General features: G+C 34.7%; 1 protein-coding gene across 1 annotated transcript; it reads left to right on the top strand.

Moving 5' to 3' along the window:
- Positions 1-5,107: 5,107 nt before the first annotated feature.
- Positions 5,108-23,505, top strand: LOC130240243 (melanin-concentrating hormone receptor 2). Its single transcript, XM_056471674.1, has 2 exons — positions 5,108-5,785; positions 22,205-23,505. Exons 1-2 carry the CDS (start codon positions 5,385-5,387, stop codon positions 22,842-22,844), a joined length of 1,041 nt encoding a protein of 346 aa, XP_056327649.1. The 5' UTR covers positions 5,108-5,384; the 3' UTR covers positions 22,845-23,505.
- The last annotated feature ends 15 nt before the right edge of the window (positions 23,506-23,520 follow it).

The raw sequence follows: 23,520 nt of genomic DNA, 5'->3' as shown, positions 1-23,520 counted from the left end.
ATATTTCCGGTTTTATATTTGTAAATATCATTTTCCCACCATTTTGACAAGACTAAAACAAGATATCCAACTATCCTAATTATATAAGTGTGTAAATATGCAAATGAGAAGCAGGTTTATGAAAATGTGCTCAGCTTTATGCAAACTCAGGCATAAACACATGAAAGAGAAATACATTTATTGATTTTCTTTTAATAAAGCATTGCATCAGGCAGTTGTTTTTGTCTTCTTTCTGAAAAAAATTATAGTAATTAATGATAAAAACCTTAGTGGTTTTGAATATATTGTACTATTTATGACACTTCGTTAATGAATGCAACAGCATGTGTGTTAACTATAATGAATTGATAAACCGTATAAGATGCTGTAGTGTACTTTATTATTACAACAGTAAACCAATGTATTGTAGTAAAATATACCCTAGTTTTAGAACATTGGGTTATTTGTTTAGTATTACAGTTGTTCTGTTACCATAGCAACTACTGTATAAATGTACCAAAACAGATTAGTTCAAATACTTTACTATAACCAAAGATCCTTTAAGTATTCTAAAGTCTTTGCTATAGTATGATTAAAAACACTGTACAAGTACACTGAAAAAAGTGTTGCATGCAAAACTGTTGCAAACAATTTATTTGTGTTGAATTTAAACAAACAAATTAAATTGAGCAATGTTCAACTTCGTTTGTTTGTTTAAATTCAGCCCAAATAAATTGTTTACAACCACTTAACGTAAAAAAATTGAGTAAATCCAAGGAATCATCTTTGAATCCTTTTTTCAGTGTACTTGATTTTAGTATTTTTCATGTGAGTTCACTGCTGTTTCCTATTTGTTTTAATATATAGTCACACCTAATCCATGCAGATATTTCAGTATATTGAATATATATTCTGCATTTATAAACACACTTACATAATATTCTAATTTATATGTATTAAACACACATTATCCAGAAAGTTACGTTTATCAAAGTTCATTATAACAGCAGACAGAAATACTATATAGTAAATACAAGTGTTCTGAACCATATACTATAGTAACGTACTTGAATTAATCTGTTGTGGTTTTTGATATGCCAACATAACATATATATATATATAGTAACATAACATATATATATATATATATATATATATATATATAGTAAATACTATAGTGTTTTTGAATATAGTAAAATACTTGAATTATTCTGTTGTGGTAATTCTTTTTGATATGACAATACAATATCTATAGCAGGGGTGTCCAAACTCAGTCCAGCAGGAGGGCCGGTGTCCTGGAAAGTTTAGCTCCAACCATAATCAAACACACCTGAACCAGCTTATTAAGCTCTTACTAGATATACTAGAAACTTGGAAAGTTGGAGCTGAACTCAGCAGGACATCGGCCCTCTAGGACTGAGTTTGGACACCCCTGATCTATAGTAATATGAACAAATAAGCCACCACTGTAGTTTTCGACAACTATAAGGTGTATTATACTGCAATACACAAGGGTTTACTGTAATAAAAACTAAAGTATGCCAAAGTTCAAGTAAAAGTTATTATAACAGCAGACAGAAATACTATATAGTAAATACAAATGTTTTGGAACTATATATTGTAGTAAAGTACTTTAATTAATCTGTTGTGGCAATTCTGTTTCATATGGCAACACAACATCTATAGTAATGTAAACAAATGAGCCAATACCGTAGTTTTATACAACTACAGGGTGTGTTATAGGCTACTAAAATGCACCATAGTTTACTGCTGTAAAAACTAAAGTACACCCAAAGGACATCTATTACACTGGCAGACACAATATAGACATGATATGCATGTCCGTCAGATGTCTAATGTTTACTGGGAATACTACAGTGTTTTTGATCCATACTATAGTTAAGTTCTTGGATTATGTTGTGGTTATTCTTTTTGATATGGCAACACAAGTAACACATTTACATTTACATTTAGTCATTTAGCAGTAACACAAGTAATATAAACAAATGAGCCAATTCTGTAGTTTTCTAGGGCATATCATAGGCTACTAAGTACATCACAGTTTACTGTAGTAAAAACTAAAGTATACCTCAAGTAGCTTCTTAAAGTTCATTATTACTTTATATCGAAATACTGTATAGAAATACTGTAGTGTTTGGAACCATACTATAGTAAACTATTCTGTTGGGGTAATTATTTTTAATATGGCAACACAACATCTATAGTAATATAAATAAATGAGCCACCACTAGTTTTCAACAACTATAGGTTGGTTTATACTGCAATACAGCAGAGTTTACTGTAGTAAAACTAATGTATCTTTCAGTTCACTGTAGTTAAAAGTGCAGTATGATGTTGCATTCACTAACAGAGAGTACTGTAATATGTACAAAATGAATAACATGGCTCAAAAACTCCATAGTAGCCTATATTTTCATCTTCAGATCATCCTGCAGTGCATAATTAAATCATCAAGCCCTTTTCCTCTCGGATATGAGTGTGATGGAGAGCAGAGAGAATCCCTGGCATGTACTGAAATGAAAATACAATGTATTGTAATATAATATACTGTAGTTCTAGAATAGTGGGTCATTTGTTTATAGTTGTTGTGTTAGCCTAAAGCAACTACAGAATTACCAAAACTTCAAATACTTTACTATAGCATGGTTAAAATTCTGTAGTACTACAGTTTACTGTATTAAAACAAATGTATGCTACAATCTATCAGTTCACTAAAGTTAAAGCTGGAGTATATGCTGTAGCCTTCACTAACAAAGAGCTGTAAGTAGCCTACTATAATATGTCTTAGTTATACTGTATCTTATATAACTATATTTTTATTAAATTATAAAGCTTGTCTATCATGTTAGGATTTTATAATGTTTGTATAGTGATGTTTTTTATGTTCTTGTTGGGTCTGTTGCAACGTAATTTCGTTCTGCATTACAATTTTATTGTGATGTTTTGAATGACAAAATAAAGGAAACTGAAACTGAACTGAACTGGTAATATGTACAAAATAAATGGTATGGCTTAAAAACTCCATAGTAGCCTATATTTTTTTATCTTCGAATCGTTCTGCAGTGCATAACTAAATCATCAAGTCATTTTCCTTTCAGATAGGAGTGTGAGGGAGAGCAAAGAGAAGCTCTGAAATGGATTGAAATGAAAGTTGTTTATAGTTGTTGTGTTACTAGCCCAGTGTTTCCCAACCCTGTTCCTGGAGGCACACCAACAGTACATATTTTGGATGTCTCCGTTATCTGACCCATTAACTTCAGGTGTTGGAGTCTCTTCTGATGTTATGATAAGTTGATTCAGGTGTGTTTGATTAGGGTGAGCTTGAAAATGTGTACTGTTGGTGTGCCTTCAGGAACAGGGTTGGGAAACACTGTACAAGCCTATAGCAACTATAGAATTGCCAAATCGTCGAATACTTTACTATAGTTTGGTTAAAAACACTAATACCACAGTTTACTGTAATAAAAACTAATGTATACTACAATCTATCAGTTTACTATAGTTAAAACTACAGTATGTGCTGTAGCAAGTTGTAAGTGCTATAATGTGTACAAAATAAATGGTATGGCTCAAAACATAGTAGCCTATATTTGTAGATCATGCTGCCGTGCATAACTAAATCATCAAGCCCATTTCCTTTCAGATATGAGTGTGATGGAGAGCAGAGAAGCCCTGAAATGTATTAAAATGAAAATTCAATGTATTGTAGTATAATATACCCTGGATTCAGAATATTGGGTCATTTGCTTATAGTTGTTGTTTTACTAGCCTATAGCAACTATAGAATTACCAAAACGTCAAATACTTTACTATAGCATGGTTAAAGCACTGCAATGTTTACTGTATTAAAAAGGAACGTATAAGCTAAAATCTATCAGTTCACTAGAGTTAAAGCTAGAGTATATGCTGTAGCCTTCACTAACAAAGAGCTGTAAGTACTAAAAAATGTACAATGGTAAATGGTATGGCTCCAAAACTCCATAGTAGCCTATATTTTTATCTTCGGATCGTTCTGAAGTGCATAACTAAATCATCAAGTCATTTTGCTCTCAGATATGAGTGTGATGGAGAGAAGAGAGAAGCTCTGAAATATACTGAAATGAAACTACAATGTATTGTAGTTTAGTTTATCGTATAGATCTAGAATATTGAGTCATTTGTTTATAGTTGTGTTACTAGCAACTATAGAAATACCAGTTTACTGTAATAAAAACATATCCTACAGTCTATCAGTTCACTCTAGTTAAAACTACAGCATGTGCAGTAGCATTCACTAACAAAGAGCTGTAAGTACTATAATATGTGCAAAATAAATGGTATGGTTCAAAAACTCCATATGTTTTTATCTTTGGATCGTCCTGCAGTGCATAATTAAATTATCAAGCTCTTTTCCTCTCGGATATGAGTGTGATGGAGAGCAGAGAAGCTATAAAAATTACTTAAATAAAACTACAATGTATAATATACCTTACACTCAGAAATAAAGGTAAGCATGCTGTCACTAGGGTGGCACCTTTTCAAAAGGTACAAGTTTGTACCTAAAAGTTCCATAATAATACCTCAAGGGTACATATTAGTACCTAAAAAGTACAAAAGTCTTCCTCTTAAATGTGTAGGTACTAATATATACTTTTGAGATACCAACATTGACCCTTTAAGTCCAAATGTGTACCTATTGAAAAGGTACCGCCCCAGTGACAGCTCGTACCTTTATTTCTGAGAGTAGTTCTAGAATATTGGGTCATTTGTTTATAGTAGTTGCTGTGTTACTAGCTTATAGCAACTATCGAATTACCAAAACTTCAAATACTTTACTATAGCATGGTTAAAAGCACTATAGCACCACAGTTTAATGTTATAAGAACTAATGTATACTACAATCTATCAGTTCACTATAGTTAAAACTACAGTATGTGCAGAAGCATTCACTAACAAAGAGTTGTAAGTACTATAATATGTGCAAAATAAATGGTATGGCTGAAAAACACCATATATTTTTATCGTCGGATCGTCCTGCGGTGCATAATTAAATCATCAAGCTCTTTTCCTCTCGGATATGAGTGTGATGGAGAGCAGAGGGGAGCTCTGAAAGGGTGGAGACACACGCGTGTCTTCAAACAGCAGAACTGGAGGAGACAGACGCGCGCATACATGCACTAAAAAAAAGCATCTCAAGAGACGGAGTGTTCGGCAAACTGAATGAAAAGCACGACGACTATTAACTGGTCGATCACCGACACCAGAGGGAAACTTTAACTTCAACTTTAAACGCTGTGAATATGAAGTAGAGCGCCGCGTAAAACCTTGCGTAATTGCGCGCGCAACAACTTTTTTTTAATAGTTATTTATTCTTTTTTAAGCGAACTCTTTTATTATTATTAAACATGAATGCTTCGGATATTTTTTGCGATTCCGATTTTGCAAACTCCTCCAACATTTCGTGCGTGAACCGGACCGTCCCGTCCTACAGCATCATAGACATCGCGTCTTTCATGCACATTTTCCCCACCATCTACGGCGTCCTGTGCTCGGTCGGGGTTCTGGCCAACAGCCTCGTGATTTACGCCGTGGCGTCCTGCAAGAAGAAGATGGTGTCTGATATTTACGTGTTGAATTTGGCCATCGCAGACCTGCTGTTCTTGCTGGTGATGCCCTTCAATATCCATCAGCTGGTCCGAGACAGGCAGTGGGTGTTTGGGCACTTCATGTGTAAAGCTGTGGTTGTGGTGGACGTCAGTAACCAGTTTACCACAGTGGGCATCGTGACTGTGCTATGCATTGACAGGTGAGATCTGCATGAATGCAAACTCTCAGAAATATATATACACAAACAAAACAAAGGACGTTTGTTGTTTGTTCGAACTACTTATTTAAAATGAGATGAAACACAATTTCCGAGTTGTTTTTGAGGGGAAAACTTTTTTTGCTTTATTTTAAAACCACTTAAATTTGTTAATCAAGTATGTGGAACCCAGCAACTTTTTTTTCCAGTGAAATGTTTGTGGTTAGTTCAAATTACTTAGTTAAAATAGGCTGAAACAACACAGTTCTTATTGTTTTTGTTGTGACAACTTATTTGTTTCACTTTCAATCCACTTAAATTTGTACAAAACTATTACGTTAATTTAATTCCTTCATGTAGTTCCAACAAAAATCAATCGTGTAAACCTAGCATTTTTTTACAGCGTACACTCAAAAAATGACGTTTGCTGTTTGTTTAAACTACTTATTTAAAACGAGATGAAATGACACAATTCCTAAGTTGTTTTTGAGGAGACAACTTAATTATTTTATGCTAAATCAACTTAAATTTGTAAAAACCGTGCATTAATCTAATCAAATGTGTGAAACCCAGCATTTTTAGTGTACACTCAAAAGTGTTTGCTGTTCAAATTATTTAGTGAAAATAAGCTGAATTCTTATTGTTTTTGTTGTGAAAACTTAGTTGTTTTATGCTCAATCCACTTAAGTTTGTAAAAACTAATAGGTTAATTTAATTCCTTCATGTTGTCCCAAATAAAAACTGTGTAAACCCAGCATTTTTAGAGTTTTTTTGGGGGCAACTTAATTGTTTTATGTTCAGTCCACTTTAATTTGTAAAAACTATGCATTAGCTTAATTAAGTAAATTCTTACAATGTACACTCAAAAAGTGTTTGCTTTAAGTTCAAATTACTTATTTAGAATGAGCTGAAACAACAAAATTCTTGCTGTTTTTGCTGCTACAACTTAGTTGTTTCATGTTCAATCCACTTAAATTTGTAAAAACTAATGGTAAGACTTTATTTTCATGATCCATTTGAGTATTAGTAGACTGTCTGCTTAATATCTGCTGATACTGCTCCTTCAACAGACATTTAACTGACTATAAGAAACTTTGCAAGTACATGCCAACTTACACCAACCCTAACCACAATCTAACAGTCTACTTGTAATCTAATGAGAATTAGAATATTTTACATTCAACAAACGGACCATCAAAATAAAGTGTGACCAAACTAATAATTAAGTTAATTCCTTCATGTTGTTCCAATAAAAATCAATTGTGCAAACCTAGCATTTCTTATAGTGTACACTCAAAAAATGATGTTTGCTGTTTGTTTGAACTACTTATTCAAATTAAGATGAATCAACACAATTCTTGAGGATTTTTTTGGACAATTAATTGTTTTATGCAACAGTAAATCCACTTAAATGTGTAAAAACTATACATTAACCTAATTAAATGTGTGGAACCCAGCATGTTGTACACTCAAAAGTGTTTGCTGTTAGTTCAAATTACTTATTTAAAATAAGCTGAAACAACACACTTCCTCCAGTTTTTGTCTCATGTTCAATCCACTTAAATTGGTAAAAAATGATGTTAATTTAATTCCTTCATGTTGTCCCAACTAAAGTCAATTGTGTGGAACCCAGCATTTTTTTAGTGTACACTAACAAAATGATGTTTGCTGTTTGATCGAACTACTTATTTAAAACGAGATGAAACAACACAATTTTCAAGAGTTTTTCTTGGACAGCTTATTTGTTTCATGTTCAACACACTTAAATTTGTAAAAACTATACGTTAACTTAAGAGTGTGGAAGCATTGTTATCAGTGTACACTCAAAAGTGTTTGCTGTTAGTTCAAATTACTTATTTAAAATAAGATGAAACAATTCTTATTATTTTTGTTGCGACAACTTAGTTGTTTCATGTTCAATCCACTTAAATTTGTAAAAACTATACGCTAACTTAATCAAGTGTGTGGAACCCAGCATTTTTTTTACAGTGTACACTCAAAAATATTAGTTCAAATTACTTATTTAAAATAAGCTGAAACAACACACTTCTTACTGTTTGTTTTGCTTAGTTGTTTTAATCCACTTAAATTTGTAAAAACTAATACATTAATTGAATTCCTTCATGTTGTTTCAATAAAACTCAATAAAACTTTTTTTTTTTTTTACAGTGTGCACTCAATAAAATGACGTTTGTTCAAGCTACTAACTAAAAATGAAACCAGAGTTTGGGAAGTTACTTTAGAAAGTAATGCATTACAATATTGAGTAACTCCTCAAAAAAGTAACAAGTTGCATTACTTGCTTATATTTTATGACCTGGCCGAGGCTTGATCTCTTTCAGGGGGGTTTCTTCTTCTTTTTTTTTTTTTTTTTTTATAGAAGAGTTGAAAACACACAGTATAACCTTCATTTACCTTTAAAAAACATAAGAAAACATTAATGCAGGATAATGTTATCTTTGGAGAACTTCCTGACCCCAGAGCTCTACATGTCATATATACGAATTAATAAGAAGTTTAAAGCAATGCGTTTGCTACTTTTGTACTTTATGTCTCATTAAAAAGTCAAATCACTGTCCGTTTAGATAATCCTTTTTTCTTTTTCTTCAATGCGCTCAAAATAATGAGAATATTTCTATCACAGAAATGTAAGGCTTTGCCGTCTTCATTTCTGTCTGTTCCTGTATTTTCTAACATTGAGCCCGGGATTCAATGTGACGATGATCATTTTAATTCAGCATTTTTTTAAAACGTGAACTAAACTAAAAAGTAAATCACATTACATTTTTTAAAAAGTAGCTCAAATTTTATTTCTAATTTTTTTAAAACTAATGCATTACTTAACTCGCTACTTAGAAGAGTAATTTTATTATGTAACCTGCATTACTTGTAATGCAATACCCCCAACACTAAAATAAACAAATAAGTTATATAAGTAGGGCCAGATGGAATCTGAGGACATTGTTTTGCTATTTCTGCACAAAATTGTGTTAAAAATCTGCAGATTTATGCAGAATTATTTTGGGAGTATTATAACTAAAACCTTAATATATGAATTAAAAGTAATACCTTTTTTAACTTGTATTTAATTAGATCCAATTAGATCCACTTCATTTGGTAAAGCAAGTCTCTCATATAATATCTCTACTAAAAGACAGAAAATATGACTTTATAAACTGTATTGTAAATAAATCAAATGAGTATTTTCAGATTAGTCAATAATATTACTGTATTTAATTTAAATACTGAATAAATATAAATTCACACACATTTACACAAGTAAATAAACAGAATCAATGATGGGCTAAAAATCTGCAGAATTCTGTGTGCGCAGATTCCGTGTGGGCCTACTTATAAGTAACTTCATTCCCTCATGTTTTCCCAACACAAATTGACTGTGTGGAACCCAGCATGTTTTACAGTGTATAAAAGCTGTCACTGAAGGCACACTATTGTGGTATCTTAAAGGGACAGTTCACCCAAATATGAAAATTCTGATATAGTTCACTCACTTGTTCCAAATCTCTTTCAGTTTCTGTCATCTGTTTCACATGAGGAAATATATTGTGAAGAAATCTGGAAACCTGTAACCATTGACTTCTATAGTATTTGTTTTTCCTACTATAAAAGTTACAGGTTTTCAGCTTTCTTCAAAATATCTTTTTTTGCGTTCAACAGAAGAAAACTCATATAGTTGGAACTGCTTGAGGGCGAGTAAGTAGTGAGTAAATGTACATTTTTTGGGTGAACTATCCCTTTTAAAGGACATCTTAATTTCTAAAGGGCCCAGCCCTACTTACTACTTTTAAGGTGCAAAAATACAGTCTTAATAATTATTTTCCATGTTGAATGATAAGGATATATATTTTAATATAAGTTGTTAATGCTTCCAGATTTAAAAGAGTACCTCAACAATGACTGAATCCACTAAACGACATAACATTTTCGGCCGATAAATTTTCGATGACCGAAACAGTACATCTCTAATATCAACACACTTTGTTGCACATTTCTAAAAGCTTGATTGGAAAATTTGGATGACAAAACATCGAGAAAAATTTTTTTTTTGCAGCATAAAAGTATTTTTTATTGTAGTTAATATTATTTTTTTTTTTTAAATACCTGTGAAAGTATAAACGGAAAATCTGATATTGCTGTGATTACGTCTTCTAGGCTAAAAGATGAAACCATTTTAAAAGATGTAAAAAACAAAGTGACTGCTGGCCAGTTTTGAGGAAAACTCGACACAGCGGGGTTAGTTGTAACAGGGTGTTACAAATAAGCCACACAGTGTTGGACACCAACTAAACCAACAAAATAATTGTTGAATTTTAAGTGTAATGTTGACTTTTTAAATAAAATGTTTTTTAATAGAAAATATGTTTAATAGACAAAAAAAATAATAATTTCATTGCTAATAATGCAAATAAATGCAATGTATAATAATGGATAATGCAAATAAATCCACATGTGTTTATCCAATAGATAAATAAATAAATAAATAAACATACTGTGCTACGCAGAATAAAAAATGAGTTAAGTACTGAGGAAATATAGCTACTGTTTAAAGTAAACTGGACCTTACCCTGCATGTGGGGTAAATAGTAACATTTATACTCATGGCACTTTTGGCAGCACTGCACAGAAACCATAAGTCCGGCGATCATACAACCAGTGCTGATTTGTAGGAGAGGCTTGTGTGTTGTTGGTAAGAAACAAATGGTTTGTCTAACCCCATTACTTTGTTCATTATTTGGCCAAAACCAAAAAGAGTTACTTTGTGCCCCGCTCTCCCCAAGAGTAAAAAAATCCAGAGCTGATTGTTGTTGACATCAATTTTTTCGCGATTTGATGTAAAATCATTCATCGGCCCAGCCCTAGTAGAAAAGTACAAAATGTACTTTTTGAAATGATATCAGCCCAGAGTAAGCTTTTGTACCTTCATTTCTGAAGGTGAAGGGAAAATAAAAGTACAAAAGCTGACCCACCATGGTATTTTTTCAGAAAGCACACGTTTATATAAATGGTTCATATAATTGGTACCTTAAAAGTACAAATCACCCAAAAAATACAATTCCGTCATTATTTACTCGCTTGTTACAAACCTGTTTGAGTTTCTTTCTTCTGTTGAACACAAAGGAAGATATTCTGAAGAATGTTGAAAAAAAAAACAGACATTGACTTCCATTGTTTTGTTTCTACTGTGGATATTAGTGGCTGCTTGTTTCCAACATTCTTCAGTATATCTTCCTTTGTGTTTGACAGAAGAAATAAGGGGTAAGCCTTTAGCTTAATTACTGATTCCCACTATTAACTAGTATCTTATTACCTGTCTATTATTAAGATATCGGCTTTTTATTAGTATTATAAAGCACATATTTTGTATGATCTTATTCTATATCTTTAATCCTACACAATACTTACAGCTTAAAGGTATTAAAATTACTTAAATACTTAAAGGTCACTGCTTCAAGTCCCTGCTGGGTAAGTTGGCATTTTTGTGAGCAGTTTGCATGTTCTCCCCTTGTTGGTGTGGGTTTCCCCCACAGCCCAAACACATGTGCTATTGGTGAATTGGATGAACTAAATTGGCCGTAGTAAATGAGTGCGTGTGTGATTGAGTGTGTATGGGTTTTTCCCAGTACTGGATTGCGGCTGGAAGGGCATCCGCTGCATAAAACATATGCTGGAATAGTTGGCGGTTCATTCCGCTGTGGTGACCCCTAATAAATAAGGAACTAAGCTGAAGGAAAATGAATGAATGAATGAATGAATGAATGAATGAATGAATGAATGAATGTTCTATATAGGTTTCTTTCAGAAAATGAACGGTGTAAAAAGAAATAGTTCTCCCAAAAACCCTTAACCTGTTTGACTTTTTTCTGTTGAACAAAAAAGAAGATACTTTGAAGAAAGATGCAAATCTATAACCATTGACTTCCACATTATGTGTTTTTCCTACTATGGAAATCAACGGTTACAGGTTTTCAGCATTCTTCAAAATATCTTCTTTAGAGATCAACAGAAAAAGAAACCCATAAAGGTTTGTAACCACTTGAGGCTGAGCAAATAGTGCCTAAATGTTTATTTAATGGTGAACTATCCCTTTAAATAATACAAAGAACATCAGCGCTGAGGTCAAAAGCACTGCATTCTTCATTGAAAACTTAATTACAGAGCAGATTCCCACCGAATTACTGTCTAAACACTGATCTGGACGTTCCTCTATGCAAAAAAGGCAGAAATCAATGCATCTGTCAAGAGTGTGATCCACACAACATGTCCTTGAGAAATGAAGCAAGCTAATATTGATCATCTTTCTGCTTTATATCTGCGAGAAAGGACTGCTGTGTGACTTTGAAACTCCCTCTTGCTTATATTTATGGCTCACAAAAGCACTTTAACACACAATACCTCATCACGTACGCACAATGTGGAGTGCAGAGGAGAGTTTTTGCTTAGCTGTGTGTGTGTGTGTGTGTGTGTGTGTGTGTGTGTGTCAAAGGCATATGAGCCTCCCAGAAGGCCTCAGTGTGATTAGATGATAAAGCTCTATTATAACACTTCTTCATACAGCGTCAATGCTGTTTTCCCAAAAGGGATCCTGCTGTTTTTATTTTCACTGCGTCACATGCTTAGAGTTACTGGGATGAAGCATCTTAGCTGCACATTTTCATGATCTTTTGCTAAGTCATGTACTGAATGACCCAACCATCTATTTAAAGATAACCTTAGAGTCACTGTGAACAATACATTATACTGTACAGGCACATTCATTTCCCTTTTTAAGTAAATATCAAAGATTATTCTGTATTATTTGATGTACAGTCTTGGGTTTAATTAGTATCTGGGACAGTAAATGACTTATCCATTAAATAAAGTAAAGCATTACTATTTATTTTTAGGTATAATTAGTTATTTAATAAAATACTTGTTTAAATGATGCAAATAAGTGCAACAATTCTGTATAAATCCATTCAGAAAAGCAGAGTAATTGTTTTTTTCTCATACAAATATACACTCACCGGCCACTTTATTAGGTACACCTTGTCATGGTCCTGACCTGACAGTCTCGTCCGTCCTGTCTGTGTTTAATGCCTGTTTGTCCAGCGCTTATTTACATTGCAGTGCCTTAAGCTGTGATCACACTGGGATTTTCCTCCCATAGACTTCCATTCATACGCACGCGAATGCGTCAGACCGGTTTCACAGTTCGCTGCGGTGCAAAGTTCAAGCTTGGTGAACTCTGACCTGCGAAACCGCATCACTTGACTGTGTGAGACCAATCGAGGATCAAAACATGACATCTCTGGAGAGAAATTTTAAACATGGAGCAATCGCTTGCTTTATTAATGTCTGATCATCTTGTTTAATCCCGCCCCTTTTTGCAGCGCCGCACGACAGAATTTCGCACACACAAAGCCCGGTGTGACCGCAGCTTTAATTAGTGTTGGCCATGTGCTCCTCTTGTCTTTCCTCCTTGTTTTCAGTTACCCAGCCCTCTTATTTAGACCTAGTTATCCTGATTGCTTTCACCTGTCTCTCATGTGCTTTGTTCTATATATTGTGCTGTGTGTTCTCAATTCTTTGCCGGTTTGTTCCATGTGAACTTGTCTTGTAACCTTGCCTTGTATCTTTACTGAGCTTTTGTCTTGCCTGTTCTAGTTTCTTTTGTCTACTGATTGTTTGTTTGTAGCTTACTTTCTTTTGTTTGTTCCTAGTTTCTTAATTTTGTGTTCTAATCTTTATTTTGCTTTAACCATTTTTGTTTCATTTTTCTGTCAGTCGCAGTCTTATTAGAAGTTGATTATTAGTTGTTGTTGTTTGATTGTTTAATTACTCTCTTTAAGATTCTAGAAGTCTTCATTTCTGTTTTATCAGATTGCCCAAGTCAGTTTAGTTCTCCTAGTATTTATATGTGATCTTGCGATTTTAGATTTAGTTAGTTTTATTGTATATTATTGCTGCCTGTTTGTTGTCTTGTGTCTTATAATTTTCCAGTCCTGTGTCCTGGCCTGCCAGTTTGGAGTTTACATGGCTTGCTCCAGGATCTAACTCTGCTTTTTACTACTGTTGCTCCTACTCCTGGCTGGCTGTTCATTTTAGTACCATCTTGTCTCTACCACTGGCTGTGTAACACCCTGTGTTGTTGCCCCTACCGTTTGGACCTTGTCATCCCCTTGTCTGTCCACTTGTGCCTTATTCTGTCAATGAACCGCTTAGTATAGTTCATTGCTGCAACTGGGTCTGCTTTCTTGCAACCAACCGTGACACACCTGTCAAACTGCTTGTTAACGCAAGTTTCTAATCAGCCAATCACTTGGCAGCACCTCAATGCATTTAGTCACGTAGACATCAAGATGATCTGCTGCAGTTCAAACCGAGCATCAGAATGGGGGAAAAAAGCGGATTTAGGGGACTTTGAACGTGGCATGGTTGTTGGTGCCAGATGGGCTGGTCTGAGTATTTCAGAATCTGCTGATCTACTGGGATTTTCACGCACAACCATCTCTAGAGTTTACAGAGAATGGTCTGAAAATGAGAAATTATCCAGTGAGTGGCAGTTCTGTGGGCGCAAATGCCTTGTTGATGTTAGAGGAGAATGGCCAGACTGGTTCCAGCTGATAGAAAGGCAACAGTAACTCAAATAACCACACGTTACAACCGAGGTCTACAGAGGAGTCACATTAGTACAAACTGAGCATGGTGTCAACACCACAGCCTACCTGAGTATTGTTGCTGACCATGTCCATCCCTTTATGACCACAGTGTACCCATCTTCTGATGGCTACTTCCAGCAGGATAACACACCATGTCATAAAGCGTGAATCATCTCAGACTGGTTTCTTGAGCATGACAATGAGTTCACTGTACTCAAATGGCCTCCACAGTCACCATATCTCAATCCAATAGAGCACCTTTAGGATGTGGTGGAATGGTAGATTCCCATCATGGATGTGCAGCAGACAAATCTTCAGCAACTGTGTGATGCTATCATGTCAATATTGAGCAAAATCTCTGATGAATATTTCCAGTATCTTGTTGAATCTATGCCACGATAGGCAATTCTAAAGACAAAAGGAGGTCCAACCCAATACTAGTAAGGTGTACCTAATAAAGTGGCCAATGAGTATATTTTGCAGAATAATTCAATTTTTCAATTAAACAAGATTCTAGCAATAAACTGATGAAATAAAATTAGATTCATTAATTTTTTTATATTCATATATTATGCAGTAATGCAATTAAAAATATTGCGATACATGTATCATCCATTTTATTAAATAAAGATCACCTTTTTTGTGCACATGCATTGACAATGAATTGAGTAAGAAATTAGTTAATGACAATATATGATAGTTATTAAATAGTAATTATAATAATTTTGCACATTTAGAAAGCGCTTTTCTGGACACTCAAAGCCCATTCAAACCGCTACACTTTTCTGAAGGACATCCTGGGTCTCATCCTGCACTCACTGAGCAGTATGGAGTCCCCATCAATATACTGGGGTGTTAGGACCCACACAGACAGCAGGTTGAGTGCCCCCTGCTGGTCTCACTAACACCACTTCCAGCAGCAACCCAGCTTTCTCATGTGGTCTCCCATCCAGTTTTCCAGTTGGAAATCATGTTTTGATACATATTATGTTTTTTTTTTTGAGTGTAATTCTATTGGTTAACTAAATAATTTTATATTTGTTATAAAAAAAAGGTGAAGTATTAACATTATTAAAGCCAAAAGGCCATGCTTGACTAAAAATATGAATAATTAAGAGTTTAATTTACATTTTCAATGTGTTGAGATGTATAGACATTTAAATAGTTTTGAGTCAAGTAATTTAATTCCTTAAGTAAATTCCTTATTTAAGTAATTAATAATAACTACATTATCACTTTATTCAAATTGCTTTTCAGACATAATGATTAGAAAAGTCATTTAAATGCAATGCTAATCATGTAATGATTAGTAATTAAAGTAATTAGTAATCATGATGCTGATCTGTTTTGGACTCTACATGAATAAAGTCATCTTTAATTTATTTTGTTGTTATTCTGTAATGCAGATGAGTGCTGTTTTCTGCAATTGTTTTAAAACTAGAGATTCATTTGCATATAGGGAAATGACAAGAAATAATAAATGACAGTAAACAGTCAAACTACTTGCTGTGTATGTAAACGCATAAAAGTAGAAGTAATAGAATAAGCTCAGTGGTTAGCACTGTGGCCTCACGGCAAAAATGTTGCTGGTTTAAGTTCTGGCTGGGCCAGTTGTCATTTCTGTAGGGAGTTTGCATGTTCTTCCCATGTTGGCGTGGGTTTCCTCCGGGTGCTCCGCTTCCCCCCACATTCCAAACATATGCATTATAAGTGAATTGGATGAACTAAAATGGCTGAAGTGTATGAATGTGTGTGAGAATGAGTGTAGGGGTGTTTTCCAGTACTGGGTTTGCGGCTGGAAGGGCATCTGCTGCATAAAACAAATGATGGAATAGTTGGCGGTTCATTCCGCTGTGACAATCCCTAATAAATAAGTAACTAAGTCGAAGGAAAATGAATGAATGAAGTTTGCAACATCAAGCAGCATAACGAGCTAAATATCAAAGGAAGTGAATGAGACAATAAGGATTCAATGGCTGCATCTGCTCGTTCATAAAAAAAAATAAGTGCAAATGCACTTCTTTAGATTGTAGATTGTATCAAAGCAGCATAGATGAAGAAAAAAATAGTCATAGTAGTGGAGTACACATCTCCTGATTCTATACAAAGGCGCTTATCAGATGTAAATCTCGAAGAATACAAAGAGAGCAAATGCAATTGCTGGAAATCTGTCACTTGCTCTGCAGCATGTGATCTGTTTGCTTTCCGAGAGTCAAGACAAGTCAGCCTTTTTCATTTTTATAGATGTTTTCACAATGTGTATTGCCAGAATGTGACTTTGTGTAAAGTAATACCCCCAGTGAGCAAGATTAAGACAAATGTGGGCAAGACAAAAGCAAGAATGATGACTAATACTCTTCAAAACATGGCCTAAGAAAGATTTAATAAACAAAATTCCTAGTTTTAATTAAGCAAGAGTGCATTAAATTGATCAAAAGTGCAATTGACTGATTTAGCACAATTATTTTTGAACCCTCCCAACAATCTATGGTAAATATTATAGTGTTTTATACCATACTATAAAGTGGTATTAGTAGTTACTAATAACTTGAACTAATTAATTAGTAACTAATAGCTTTAACAGTTATTATATTTAAGCATAGTTAACCTGCAGTTATATAGGTGATGTCCATGCGCACATGTTTAATTAAGTGTATTAAATGTATGTGTGAATGTATTATTATCATATGCTATAAAAATAAAACAGTCTTTAACTGGACTTAAAGATGCTAAGAGTAGAAGTTTTTCTTATAAACAGTGATAAGGCACACACACACACAAAAGCAACACAATGTCCCCTAAATGTAGCCTTGAGAGAGGAGTAAACAATATGGGTTGATGCCCAGTCAAAAGCTCAAAGATAAGTAGGAGCCAAAACATTTAAAATGAGCTGTAAAAAATAAGAGTGATATGCTCCCTCTTCTTCACCCCAGCAGCAATTGGAATAATGCTCTCTGGCTTATACCAAAATAAAGCTAGCTGCAGAAATGTAGCCTAAATAAAATAAAACTGTTTGTATCAGCTCGATTCTGGCACCTCTCCTGTTCAACCTTTATATGCTCCCTCTGAGCCAAATAATGACAAAAAAACAAATCTCCTACCACAGCTATGCTGATGACACTCAGATCTACCTAGCCTTACTGCCTAATGACTACAGCCCCATTGACACCCTCTGCCAATGCATTGATGAAATTAAGAATTGGATGTGCCAAAATTTTCTTCAGTTAAACAAAGAGAAAACTGAAGTGATTGCGTTTGGGAACAGAGATGAGGTTCTCAAGGTGAATGCGTACCTTGGCTCTAAGGGTCAAACAACAAAAAATAAGGTCAAGAATCTTGGTGTGACTCTGGAGTCAGATCTGAGTTTCAGTAGTCATGTCAAAGCAGTTAGTAAATCAGCATACTATCATCTCAAAAACATTGCAAGAATCAGATGCTTTGTTTCCAGTGAAGACTTAGAGAAACTTGTTCATGCTTTTATCAGCAGCAGGGTGGATTACTGTAACGGCCTCCTCACTGGCCTTCCCAAAAAGACAGTCAGACAGTTGCAGCTCATCCAGAACGCTGCAGCCAGAATATTGACCAGAACAAGGAAATCAGAGCACATCACACCTGTCCTCAGGTCTTTACACTGGCTCCTAGTTACATTCAGAATAGATTTTAAAGTATTATTACTGGTCTATAAATCACTAAATGGCCTAGGACCTCAATACATTATAGATATGCTCACTGAATACAAACCTAACAGATCACTCAGATCTTTAGGATCAAATAGATTAGAAATCCCAAGAGTTCAGTCAAAGCAGGGTGAATCGGCTTTCAGCTACTACGCCCCTTGCTGCTGGAATCAGCTTCCAGAAATGATCAGATGTGCTTCAACATTAGGCTCATTCAAATCAAGACTGAAAACACATCTGTTTAGCTGTGCCTTTACTGAATGAGCACTGTGCTACGTCCCACAGATCGCACTATTATGTTTTTCTCTTCTTTTTAATTCTTTTATAACACATTTTATCTGCCTTTATGCTTATTTATTTTATTTTATTTAAATTTTTTTTTGCATTTTTAGTATTTGTTTTTATTTCTCTTATAATTGTTTCTTTTATTCCCGTTTATGTAAAGCACTTTGAATTGCCACTGTGTATGAAATGTGCTATAGAAATAAACTTGCCTTGCCTTGTATATATAGTTTTCAAATACATCTTCAAAAAAAAAAAAAAAAGAGAAAAGGCTTTGCTTTGAAAACAAATGGAGCTCAAATAAGCCAAAACATTTAAAATCAGCTGTAAAATGTGCAGGCAGCCAGTGTAGTGAACATAAAAGAGTGATATGCTCCATCTTCTTTACCCCAGTAGCATGCAATTGGAATAATGCTCTCTGGCTTATACCAAAATTAAGCTAGCTGGAGAAGTCCAGCCTAAATAAAATAAAAGTGTGTATATATATATTTTTTTAATACCTTCAAAATGGAGAAAAAGGCTTTGCTTTGAAAGCAAATGGAGCTGAAAGAAGCCAAAACATTTAAAATGAGCTGTAAAATGCGCAGGCAGCCAGTGTAGTGAACATAAAAAAGTGATAGCTGAATTTATGTGTCGGTCAAACTATGGGCTATCATGAAAAATAAAACAAGATTTTTACAATTGGTTTCAAATATAGAGACATCCAATATTGAGGAGTTCAAGTAATCAGACAGACTGAAAAAAGTTTTAGATTCTTTTCACTGAAGTTAAGCATTTTATTAAAGTTTAATGACGGCGAAGCCTTTACATCTGTCAAGCATGTCATGAGAGATTCAAGATTCACAGAATTGTGTTTGACAGGCAAATAATCCTGGGTGTCATCTGCATAATATTGAAGCAACAAACCATGTTTTCTAAAAATTGAGCCAAGAGTGAGCATAGAGAGCAAAGGAGCCAAAACAGAGCCCTGGGGAACCCCACGGGGCAAAACGCATTACTGAGTCATGCTCATCCAGCTCGACTGAAAAGCTCTTATTTGTAAAATATAAGTTAAACTAATCTAAAGCTACACCCTTTATACAAACACACTAATCTAAAGTGCTAGTTTAAACCGATTAAATCATATAGTGAATAAGGAGGGGTAAACAGGTTAAGAGGGAGTTACCCCCTGCCAAAGATCCCTAATCTTACTATCAAAAAAATAATACAAATTCTTCATAAAATGGAGAGGAAACCCTAGGGAAAAGATTGGCTAATGTGTTTAGATTAGCATTAATAATGTTAGAAATAGACTTGTTCTAGAGCAGTTCTTATGTAGTGCAACCAAATCAGCATTTAAGATTTCTGAAGGCTCATTCAGAGGTGAATTCAACAGACCAGAGTTATTATGCTTATACTCCAGTTCCCACAGCCAAAGTCACTGTTCAGATGTTGTATTTCAGACATTTGTCAGGTTTTTTAGGACTAGTTTCTCACACATCTCATCCAAAGCCTGTTGTGGTTTGATGTGATTTTTGACAGCTGTGAAATAACTCAAATCATTCAGCATAGTTATATGCAAGTTATAAAGTACATCCAGGTGATTGTTATTGCAGAATCAAGCAAGACAGGTTTATCAACAGCCAAACCTGAAGCAGATCACTTATATATAACCCTGAAATACTTTATTCTGTTAATCATTCACATGAATGTACTGTCTCCTGCTTATTGCATGCACTGTTAGCGACTTTTGTAAATTACACATTGTTTAACTGTAATATGAGCTGTATTTTACTGTATTTACAGTTATGCAATGTGGTACTTATTTTTTAAAGTTGCATTGGGAAATTGCTGTATATTTTATAGCAAGTTAAATGTAAATACAGTATTTTTGCTGTAATTGGTTTATAATAAGTTACTGGCGAACTGCTGCCTGTAAGTTCCTGTAGACTCTACAGTTAATAGTAGGGGTGAAAAGGAGCACAACCCACGGTTTGGAACACACATGGCCCGCGGATTAATATATTTTTTTACTGGTAGATTATTCATAAATTTGTAACAATAACAGAAAGATCGCCTCTTGTGTCATTCAAATCACATGTATGAAGGCATTTAGGATTTCCTGTAAAATATAATGATGATGGAAGAAGTTGTGGTGGGTTATTGGGGATGTGGTGGGTTTCTTAGGTTATTAAAGGTGTTTTCTGTCACTATTTGTTTAGCCTGTGTCAATGCATTCAGTGTAAGCAGCACAATTAATCATTAAAAGATCAGGATCTCAACACCCACGCAACATAATTTATGATTGATGGTGATTTGCATATGTTTAATAAACCTTTGAATCGCTGCATTCAAATCTGAAAACGCAAAAATCAAGATTCAGTCTTTAGTCTTTTGAGTAAGTTAAGAAGTCATAAACAGTCAAATAACACAGAATTACTGGCATAACAGTTTATAATTTAGATAAAACCACTGATGTTTAGGATGAGGAACAAAATTACAATCATATGCATTTAACGACACTCGAAAATAAAAGTTTTAGGCAGCAATGGCGACATTGGTGGCGATGAACAGCCATTACAAATATGCCACATATGCCATTCTTTAAAAATAATCCATCTAGCAATGAAACATGATGTTTTATGAGTTACTGAATTATTTATTGAAAATGAGACTAAAATAAATATGGGTTGTACAAATTATAATGTTAGATTTCTACATTTAGTGTCATCAGCAACGGTAGTAGTAACAGTGAATCTTTCATTGTACCAAATATTTTACTATTTATTTTTATTTAGCTGATTTTTTATTCATTTTATTTTCAATAATTACAGGTTCTATGTTCTGTTTGTTAAAACCAAAGGCTTCTTGCGGTACTGTTTTTGTAATAAATGGAAAGCAAATTACATTTGTCTCCTCCCCTTTTTGGTTGATCCAAAAAACGGTCCTATCCGTGACTAAAAAACCATAATGTGATCCAAACCGTGAGCTTTGTGATCCGTTACACCACTAGTTACTGTGGCCACCTTTCACAAATGTGAAATTCGACACAAAACATTGTTCTGATCAGAAATAATTGATTAATTCTTTAATTAAAGGTAATGCTGACAGAAAAAAATGGAGTATACATTAAACTATGCATTATTTATTCACAAGATGGTGACAAACTGTTCAAAACTGACAGACAAGCATATAAATGGATGACATTATTAGTTTCAGAGGTTGTTATCTGGGAATAACATACCTTGAAATGTAACAATTGACCATTCAGAATCAAGTATTCCAGACTGCCATGTAATAATGAACTGCGATGTGCTCAAAACCAGTCTGGAACTACTTAAGCTGAGTGTTTATATGAAAATAACAGCACACCATATAATGATCATCATCCAATTAGAATCAAAAAGTTACATAGTATAACCAAAGTGCCTTTAAGGCAAGTCATTTTACTCAGTGGCCATCTTTAAAATGCCTCTCTGGCATTCTGTTTGAATCGGGGAACATCAAATCCTCCAAAACTGCTTGTCAAGCTTACGATTACATTTTGAATAAAGGAATCGCCAATAAAATTAAACAACAACTGTCTCTTTAGTTTCATTTCTAAACATTCGAATTACACAAAATCTGCAGAATCTCACGTATGTTCCCCTCCTGAGTCTATAGCGATCGCTGATTGGCTCCTGTACTAGAAGGCGGGGCTTTAATCCCCATATTGATCGTTACACTTATCCCCATTGAAACCTATCCGAGTGACACGTCTTGTGACTTCTATAATCTTTGCTATAACACACAATATAATTTTTTAAAAATGTTTTTTCTTTCAGATACATCGCAATCGTACACCCTACGTCTGAAAAGAGAACCATCCAGTGGACCATCATCATTAATATCATGGTATGGGTGGGCAGTTTCCTCCTGAGCATCCCGGTCATGATTTACGCCAAGGTGATCTCCAAGAAGAGCATGGACATCTGTATGATTAACCTGGACGGGCCTCAGGATATGTATTGGTACACGCTCTACCAGTCCATGCTGGGATTTATGATCCCGCTCATCATAATCTGCACGTTTTACACTCTGACTCTGTACCATGTGTTTCGCTCCATCCGTCGTGTCAAACGCAAGCAGTCAGTCTGGGCCAAACGTGCCACCAAAACCGTTCTGATGGTGATCGCGTTGTTTTTAGTCTGCTGGTCTCCATATCACGTCATCCAAGTGATCAATCTGAGTATCCAGCATCCCACCAGTGCATTTGTGTACGCATACAACATCAGCATCTGCCTGAGCTACTCTCACAGCTGCATCAACCCGCTTATGCTACTGCTTTTCGCCCAAAACTACAGAGATCGGCTCTGTCATCGGAAAGAGTTACGCTCGCAGATCAGCTCGTCTAAAACTACGGTAAAAACCGACGGCGGCTCCAGCGTCAGTCCAGACACCAGTCATCGCTGCACAGTCATCTAAACCAGGAGAAACACTAATACAGCATGATTCTCAAAGGGGAAAACTGTGAAATTAATGACTCCCATGCTAAAGGAGTGGATCAGCACTCTGGAAAAGTGACTGCTGTTTGTTGTATACTGTTAATTTATTTGTTGTCGTTGGTTTTTTGAATAGTTCGCCTAAAATTGACAGTTCTGTCATCATTTATGGATCGTCATAGAATTAAAATTTCTTTATTGCTTATATAGAAATGTGATAATATATGCCATGGGTTTCAAACTCAACTCCTGGAGGTCCACAGCTCTGCACAGTTTTGCTCCAACCCTCGTCAAACACAGCTAATCCAACTAATCAAGGTGATCCAACTAAACAAGGTGTTCTCGACTGCAAGACATTAGAGACGTTTCTCAATACCAAGTACACAAAGTTCAGACATGCCAAGTTCAGACTTTGAGGAACGAACTATGGAGGACACAAATCGGGTACTTCTTCAAATGCAACGGCAGTGCACTTTGTAACGTCACTTACCTCACCGTGAATTCGGTTTCACTGTAAATTAACTATAAAATTATGTAAAGAGCCCCTATTATACATTTAAAGGGATCATATTTTGGTTTTGGGGGTCTCCAACAACAAGAGACCCCCTGTTTTTGCATGCAAGGTCAAAAAAACCATTTCATTGTCTTAAAATATGCAT

This window comes from Danio aesculapii, chromosome 14, assembly GCF_903798145.1.
Source record: "Danio aesculapii chromosome 14, fDanAes4.1, whole genome shotgun sequence".
NCBI classification, from domain to species: Eukaryota; Metazoa; Chordata; class Actinopteri; order Cypriniformes; family Danionidae; genus Danio; species Danio aesculapii.
This window is presented reverse-complemented; position numbering and strand designations above follow the sequence as displayed.

Bases quoted from the DNA above. Each gene is read 5' to 3' on its own strand.
- LOC130240243 (XM_056471674.1), top strand. From the start codon at position 5,385: ATGAATGCTTCGGATATTTTTTGCGATTCCGATTTTGCAAACTCCTCC. The intron at 5,786-22,204 runs GTGAGATCTGCA...TTTTTCTTTCAG, and splicing joins ACTGTGCTATGCATTGACAG to ATACATCGCAATCGTACACC.